Source organism: Pyxicephalus adspersus, chromosome 3 (genome assembly GCF_032062135.1).
Source record: "Pyxicephalus adspersus chromosome 3, UCB_Pads_2.0, whole genome shotgun sequence".
NCBI classification, from domain to species: Eukaryota; Metazoa; Chordata; class Amphibia; order Anura; family Pyxicephalidae; genus Pyxicephalus; species Pyxicephalus adspersus.
Window position 1 is genome coordinate 83,593,682 of NC_092860.1, and position 8,758 is coordinate 83,602,439.

Genomic DNA, 8,758 nt, shown 5'->3' on the forward strand with positions numbered 1-8,758 from the left:
TGGCAATTGAGAAGCTAGACTATCATATGTGAACCTGGGTGGTCCAAACCTAGAATAGATCTGGTTCAGTCTATCCATCTAGTCTATCTTCTACATTCTTAGAGATATTTTTTTTCAGGCCCAGCGTAAACAGTTTCTTTGGGTACCTGCCAACTATGCTGGGCAATGTTTATATTGTACTGTATTTGAAATGTTTTTTTTCAGGTTTGCTGTGCACCTAAAACATAGGACTGTGAGGGCCTGTTCACACCTCAACAAAATGTGCATTGTTATGGGTTCAGGCAAGCTGCACTTTCCTGTATTTCAAAACCAATTCAAAATACATTGGCTGTGATACACCGAAACTCACAAAATGTGGGTCCTGTCACAGTATTTTTCAGCCTACCACAAACCACATTACAATTTGCTGCAGGTGCTTTTGGGCATAGATTGGGGTGCCTTTCAATAATTGATATTTAAAAATGAATGGCATCACAATGCAAGTGGCAATATGAATGTAAATAAGCTGTCAGAAAGGAAGAGTAAGTCTGATATCTCTGAAACTTGTACCATTACCTTCTCATGTCAGGTTTTAGCACTACCCCACTCTATTGCAGAAATAAAAATACATTTTGATGGAACTGAGCTTTTGGGGAAGCTTACAGTTGCAAGATGATTATACCCAATGTCTTGCAGTGACATGAAAATTTGAAATTCTTATTTCTATATTGTACAACCATAAATGCAATTGTTTGTATAAATCACAGTATTATTGACATTTTGTTTTATAGATTAACACTATGAGCTAGCTGTGTTTTTATAGGTAAAATGCAAGTGGAAATTACCTTTAGATATTTAGATGGAAATGGAACAGCTTTTTTTAATAATGGTAGATTATGCTGGATAGATGTGGGGGGTAATATTCTGGTAAAAAATACACGTGGTTCAAAAATTTGCATCACTGATTTTTTTTTTTTTTGCAAACTTCCTTTTTTCGGCTAATAAATAGAAGGCCTCTGAACAAAAAAATAACAGAACCAGGAGACAGCAGAACTGACTTACCTTGCAGAAGTTATCCAGACTGGTGAAATGAATCTGAAGAGCCTTGCTGCATTATGTCTTGTGGGACTTTTTGTGATGGTTGAAGTTATAGAATGTGAGTATCTGCCATTTTTGTTTTCTTTTACTGTCCTCTGATCTAGAGTGCTATTACTCAACATTTAGAAAATAAATTATAGTATTAGTTATAGTTTACAATTATTATATACTGTTTACTGAGATGCATTGCATAATATGCATTTGATATTTTGTTGCATTGCATCTCTTTTTTCCATTGCCACAAGAATTCTTTTTGAACTTGCTAATATTCACTTTTTCCTCTAAGTTTATTTTTTTCTGCAAATGTTTTGGGCCTTTAGCCTCAGTGACCTGTGTGATTGCACAGTTTGCCAGTTTTTTTGCAAACTTCTTGCTTTTTGCCAAGCATGTCACAGATAGTTTTGCATGTATTGACTGTTAACAGGGAAAGGTTGGCTGCCATGGGCAGTGCAGCTTTAATGTGTAGAGAGTGGAGTGGTGCAGCATTAATGGTATAACACTATTAATTTTATAGACTATCACTTACATTTGTGGGGAAGCTAACAACTCTTCCCTACCCCAATATTTTCAGTGACAAAAATAAAAAAGTATTTGATACAAGGTTTTAATTTATTGAGGCCATTTATGTTCAGAGATCTCTTTTTGTTTTTACTATGCGGACAGAAAGGTTGATTGTGACTTGGGTAAGAGGGTGCTAAAGTCTAATTTTATCCTTAAGACTGTTCAGTGAGGTTTGCATAAAGTAACTTTAAGAGCAAATTTCAGGTCTGCATTAATATCCAGTACCCTAACAAATATTCACTTGTTGTCAGAGTATGGAGGTACTGTATATGTAATTCACTTTATGTATCAGGCCTGAGGAGCTTTGTGGAAAAAAGAAACTAATGACCCTGGTCCTGAAAAGCTTATATTAGACACTAAAGTATTGAATAGTGACTTTCACTTTCTTTGGTATGTGTTTATGTCATTCTTTTAATTTGCTGTAAATTGTCTGCCAATTTGTTTTTTCTGAAGGAGGCTTCAAGTAAAAATAACAGCAATGGTGTACATATTTATTATTGCAGGCGTACAAATAGAACCAAGTATGCCAAATGCCAGATGCAAATGCCGTAAAGTAACATCATCTCGTATAAAAAGAGAAATGATAAAGAAAATTGAAATCTTCCCAGCAAAATCTCATTGTCCAACGATAGAGATTATGTAAGTGTCACTAATGTATCCTCTGATGTGTATATGTATCTTGTTTATTTACAAAACTGGTATCGCTCCTTGTTGCTCCAAGGTTAGCTCAATGTTAAAAGCTAAATACGCAACTGAAATTCATAAACAAGAAGTTGACTTACCATCCAAAATATATGTATTTTTGTCAGTTTAATCCTGTCTGGCAGGGGACTTGATCTTTATCTGTAGCAAATGAGTAAGTTATACAGGTCACCTTCCACCGTAATAACATATTAATATACTAAAGCACAGCAAACTTTCTGCCTGCCAAACAAAGGGCAACACAGTAACCCAGGGCCAGATTTCCTAAAATTAGGTTCTCATTGACAAGTTCAAGAGCACTTTCTCACACATTGCAATAAATATGTATTCACACAAAACATAAAAACATACCAATATATAACAACAAACAAAAATAAATTTAAACTATATTAAGTGTTTTATCTGTGCAATTATGTCCAGATGGAATTGAGAATAAATTCGATTAAAAAAAATTAAAGCAAGGCTCTAGAAAGTCAGGTAAAAAAAACAAATACAATATAGAGTATATTATAATAAAAAAAAACTCAGAATACCTTTAAAGCTGACCTAAACTAAATTTTTTACTTTGCATATTAGTGTAGACAACCCCTTTTAGGTGTGTGTGGGGGGTTAAAACCCTTTTTTCTAAAAGAAAAGGGTGAAGCCCCTCCCCTTCACCGTGGTGATAAAGACATCATGGGAGCCCAGAGCCTCCTGGCATACTGGCGTAACACTTTTTCTTCAATGGGGGAAATAGTGTTTTTTTTATACATTTACTTCTAAATTGATAAACTGCAAAGTTTTTTTAAACCGTCACCTATGGCCTCATCTTTTATAATTTGCACTTAAAATAATTCTAATGTGTTATTTATTGAAAACATAGAATTGATCAAAAGTTAAGCTAATATGGTTCAACCTAAAAACTTCCATGTTCAAGTTTTCTGCTTTCAGAACATATATCATGTTTAGGGGCAGACGCTTTTGCTTTAAGTGCACTTTTATGTTTTAAAAAAAAAGATTTATAGGTAATGTGCAAAAAAAAGTCTCTGGTTAGTGAAAAATATTTGTGAAAGTCAAGATCAATTTAGTTGTCTCTGAATTTCTTGCCTTACATCACTGCCTGTGTTTCTGTTAGGGAGAATTCCATTTACTTCCTGTCCTGGTGACCATATAGGACCACTGAATATAGTATATATTTCACAGCAAACATATGTTGCAAACTGAGTTCAGCTTTCTTGAAAATGCCAATAAAGGAGAACTGTCTTTCATTAAAGATGGAAGACCTAAGATGAAATCCTATCCATCTTAGGCCTTCTTCTCACTGGCAGTTACCACCTTACAATAATGGCTATGGTCAGGCACTGCAGGCTCTGCATAGGGCACAAAGGAGGTGGGACAAAGAGGTTGGGGGAATTGAGAAATGCCTGGAAACAGCAAGTGAGAACAAGGCATTAGTCCTCCTTCAAAGTCACAGAAATGTGTGCTGATAGTGCCAAAGAAGTCTATTCAATGCAGTTTTCTGTGATGTTGTGGCAACAATGCTTCACTGTTATTTCTGAACAGAATTGTCACTCTTAGGTAAACTGTGGCCCGCTTGTGCTATATGGAACTGAGAAGATGTCACAGGAGATGGCACAGCTATCATCATCAACACTGCTGCTTCACATTTATCAGTCAGCAGCTGGGCACTGGGCATTTCTGGGTTTGAAATATGTCTTTAATGACTACAGTTACAAATAACATATATTCTTCTTTCAGATTAACAATGAAGGATGACATTCAAATATGTATTGATCCAAAGACAAAGTGGTTTTTATCACTTTTATCCAAGCTGTAAGTAGATCTGCATACTTTTTAATGACATTTTTACAATACAATTGATTATAATTATATTTACAAAGGACCTATCACAGCATTTGTATACTTTTCATTTAACAAGTGATATAGGTCATCCTAGGCAAGAATGGGATGAGCATACAAACTCCATGTAATTTATTTTGGTTTTTTTTTTGGATAACGTGGTAAAGGTTTGTTTTATTGCAATCTGTGTCCCAACTAGTGATGGAAATTTCAAAATTGGCACCAGAAGAGTAACACAGCTATCTAAGCAGTGTTTCCTTACCTAATAGGTGTTTGAACTATTCTCTATTATATCAAGGCATACATTTTAACTGAAGATATACTTTAATGTTCATGTCAATTCAATTTGCAGGTGTATTACTATTTGCTCATATAGGTTTGGGTAGGTAGTTTTTTAAAGTGCATTAGAAGATATTAGCAAAAGTTAAGCTATATGTACTCTTTTAGGGCCCTGAGTCCCTTACATTATATACTTCTCTGCGATCATTATGGAAATTTTAACCCCCGTAAACCCCTGCAATAATTATAAAGTTTGCAGCAAAATAGAAGTGGAAACTTTATTTCTCAATCCAATACATTAAGTACAAGATATATAAAATAAGTACATTTATTCATATTTCAGTTTTCTTTATTACACAAGCAATAGTGTTGGACCCTATATCTAACGAGGGAATGCCAAAAAACAACCCTATTACTTGCATAAAAATTCCAGTGCGCAGCACCTTATGTGTTATTTTAGGAATATTTATCTGCATAAATATGGAAATTATATCCCCTATCAATGCATATAGATATTCAATTAAAGAAAGTTCATGCACAAATAAAAGCTAGTCACTCAAACAGTTTAATTAAGAAAACAAAGTAAGACAAAGTACACAGCAATATTGTCAGATATTTAAAACACAGGAACTTCAATCAATGATACATATATATATCACATGGACATAGTTATTAGTAGTAACCCCTGTAATAATCTAGTAACCACTTAGTACAAAATACATCAAAACAATATAACATTAATAACATAGACATATACTGAACAATATAAGAATGCAATTCAGGAATGTGTTATAGCTACCTGTAGAGATGTTGATGGGTACCCCAGGAGTCTGATTCCCTAAGAAGTCCCATCATTCCCTTTTCCCCTCTCTTGTTATATTCCAGCTCCCTTTTATATATATTAAGTCCCATTAGGTAACCCTGGGACTCTTGGATTGGTTAGTGGGTGTGTTCAGTACAAAACTATCAGTTGGCACACACCCTACTAGATTGGGATTGGTTAAAGTAATTTGATGGACCTCCCAACTAAATTTGATATAAGAATCTCTTGCTGGAATCTAAATTTAAGGGTCCAGAGGTCCTGGTAACTGGGGAAGTAAATAAAGATTTGAGGTAAAGCCTGTTGGGGAGGTAGATATCCACTTCTTTCAGGATATGCTGCAGGCTCAATGTTTTTAATACAAATGATAGGTTCTCTTTAGTGGAATGGATGGTAGTCAGACAGGTAATTAGAATATGGCTAAATTGCAAACTAAACTAAACTCAAATTGCAAATATATTTTGAGTGAACTCAAAATTTCAACAAGGTATTTCAGGCTTCAGTTCAAATTTCTTGGCACTCACTTTTACTAAAAAAAAAAAATATATTTTAAAGCAATCTCCAGAGTATTCCCTCGCACTGGATTATTAGTAATAATATTATTATTATTATTAATAATAAACAGGATTTATATAGCACCAACATATTACACAGTGCTGTACATTAAACAGGGATTGCAAATGACAGACTAATACAGACAGTGATATAAGAGGAGAGGACCCTGCCCCGAAGGGAAAAAAACACTTTAGCCTCATGTTTCTCTCTATTTGACATTTCATCTAAAATCTAATCTTTGGAAGACCCCCTGGGCTCTCCCTGCGTACAGACTGCACACAGCCTTACCACCTAAGCCACCTGGCCTCAGGCTTCATCTTCCCCTTCTCAAAGACATGTTCTGTTCTACAATGAGCCAGGTGCTTCCTGGGTATCCTCATCTTGTGGTCTGGGGGCAGGACAAAGTGCCTGGCCCATCCATTCCTTCCAGGACCCTCTAGGCCTGGATCCCTAGTCTGCAGCAACACAATTTCTCATGGCCATATCCAGGTCCTTCGCTGTAATCCCTTTTCCAGGAGACATTGATGTAGATGATGCCAAATACCCTCTAAATTTGGCATCACATTGTTCATTCTACTACAAAATCAACATGCAATTATGAGTCTGGGTAATCAGCTTATTACCAATACCAATTTTGGTGGAATTTTTTTTTTTTAATTCTGAGTCACAAAAGCTTTGTCTTTACTATTAATTTTATTCCTTTTTACAGGAAAAATCAACAGAATCAGAAGAAGCAAGCAAATGGAGAAAACACCATGGAAACTTCTAATGCCAACATCAATGATGAAAACAACAGAACAACAACTGTTTAATTGTGTTCACACTCATAATGTAACTGTAATTACAGTGATGTGAATAGCAACCACTTTAAGTCCATTGTTTTAAAGCTTGGACATCACTCACACTTCATCTTGAATGAAAGAAACAATAATGTTGCTTCCACAGTCAAAACCAGCAATTGAAATTTGAGCTTATATTTTTTTTTGGGTTCAAACAATTTATACTTATAGCAACCTATTCGTAAGGCTTAGACAGACCAATACCCATAATCATTAAGCTGGTTTCAACTGAGGATTTAATAAAGGAAGCCCTTTTATTCCGATGCAGTGTTGAAGGGTTTTGTGCGTTTATTGAAAAATTAATGTGAAAATATATATATATAATGTGATTTTTGTCTTTCTAAGTTAAAAATATTTGTACTTATTTCAGAATAAATGTTGATGTAGACCTCAAATGTAGATGGAATATGCAACCCATCCTGAAGCTCTACAGGCATGTAATGATAGTTCAAGTATCAATCTCATGTCTAGAAAAGACCCTACCCTAACAATTTGTTGCTCTTTGTGAACACTTATTTAAACAGATTAGAAATAATCGGTATGCCTTGTTATACTATATGCTAAATTTTACTAGCAGAATCTGCCAGTGAACCCATCTCCTTCCTTTTAGGTCCAATAACCCTCTTGGACCTATGTGCAGCCTTTAATCAATTGTATTAAGTTATTGGATAGCAGTGTTTTGTATCTGTCTCTACACAGTATCTTCCCATTCTTAATAGGAACAACAAAGCTTTGAAACAATATATACAAATAAGAGTAATGTGGTTTAATATAATGTGAATATATTTTCCAGAATTAAAAAAAAAAAACAATATATCATAATAAGATTTATTCTAAATACATTAAAAATGTTACGTGAGTGATTGGATATTGTCTGGCCTCACAAAGCAGTTAAAAAGGATTGCATAACATGGCTTAATATAGAAACTCCAAGCAGAAAAGTGCTATAAATATAACACAGCACAGACAAGCTGCTCTATAGTTGCAACATGAAGAATACTCATTACCTTATCAGTTTAAAAGGCAAATGATCTTACAGCTGCTTTCTATTTATGTGAAACTGCTAATATTTAGGGAGGTGTGTAAATGTTTTAGGTAGTTCTCCAAGCACTCTCTAAATACTATGATTGGTCTTAGCTTTATGTATAGTAGTAATTGAGAATGATGGCACATATAAAAGAAAAAAGGTGCTTAACTAGTCTTTTTTTAATACAAATGCATTGATTATTGTATGACAGATTTTAGATCTAGCTTGTTAGTTACTAACTAATGGTCACCTGAAAAATTATGATTTCCAGGATTGGTATTTATATGTGGTCCTCATATCAAAATTTAAATTCCGCACAAACTGAAAGCTTACCTTTGACTTTTCAGGCCCCATATTCCAACACAATAAACTTGCTAGTTGAAATGTTGATCTAGAGCAATACAGCAGGAATACCCTACTTATTTTGAAGAACGTTGAACATACTTGTGTTTGTCAAATACATTGCCATACCTTCCTTGTTACTGTGTGTATATTATTTGTATAATTGTAATATACACTTTCACAAAATGGTATGTTAGCTGAGCACTCTTTTAGTCATGTCACCCTAATCTGCCTAAATCTGCAAATGAATATTTGTTCTGACGTTGATTACATAAATCTATAATGTGACAAAAATAAATCTTTTAAAACAGATGCCAAGTATGTTATTTGTTACAGTCAATTGTCCCTTCACATTTAACAGGCTCATATTTGGTATATATTGTAATGATGCCCTGTTCTATTTATTGTAACATCTGAAGGGTAAATATTCTGGCAGAAAAAAATGGGAAGAGTTTTGAAAGATAGAATGGTTTACTGAATAATATTGAAATTAAATGTGTGGACAAAAAGTTTTGCTTAGGCTATGCACACTAAAGTAAATATGTATTTTAAACAAGTAACATGCCTTCTAAAGTCATACAGGTTACAGGTTACCAGCACATTTACATGAGAGTGCGCATACTTTCCAGCTGATGAGAAATAAAATAAAATGGGTTTGTTGCTTTCCTGAATTACAAAGGACCAGATTATTGAAAAAGTTGAACTGGTTAACAATAG

General features: G+C 34.3%; 1 protein-coding gene across 1 annotated transcript; it reads left to right on the forward strand.

Moving 5' to 3' along the window:
* Positions 1-1,022: 1,022 nt before the first annotated feature.
* On the forward strand, positions 1,023-8,353 carry LOC140327756 (C-X-C motif chemokine 11-1-like). The gene is made up of 4 exons (XM_072407102.1): positions 1,023-1,135; positions 2,142-2,277; positions 4,078-4,152; positions 6,543-8,353. The coding sequence occupies exons 1-4, from the start codon at positions 1,069-1,071 to the stop codon at positions 6,643-6,645; spliced, it is 381 nt and encodes a 126-aa protein (XP_072263203.1). The 5' UTR covers positions 1,023-1,068; the 3' UTR covers positions 6,646-8,353.
* Positions 8,354-8,758: the final 405 nt, after the last annotated feature.

Coding starts and splice junctions, on each gene's coding strand:
- LOC140327756 (XM_072407102.1), top strand. CDS start 1,069: ATGAATCTGAAGAGCCTTGCTGCATTATGTCTTGTGGGACTTTTTGTG. Junction 2,278..4,077: donor TGTCCAACGATAGAGATTAT/GTAAGTGTCACT, acceptor TTCTTCTTTCAG/ATTAACAATGAAGGATGACA. Junction 4,153..6,542: donor TTATCACTTTTATCCAAGCT/GTAAGTAGATCT, acceptor TCCTTTTTACAG/GAAAAATCAACAGAATCAGA.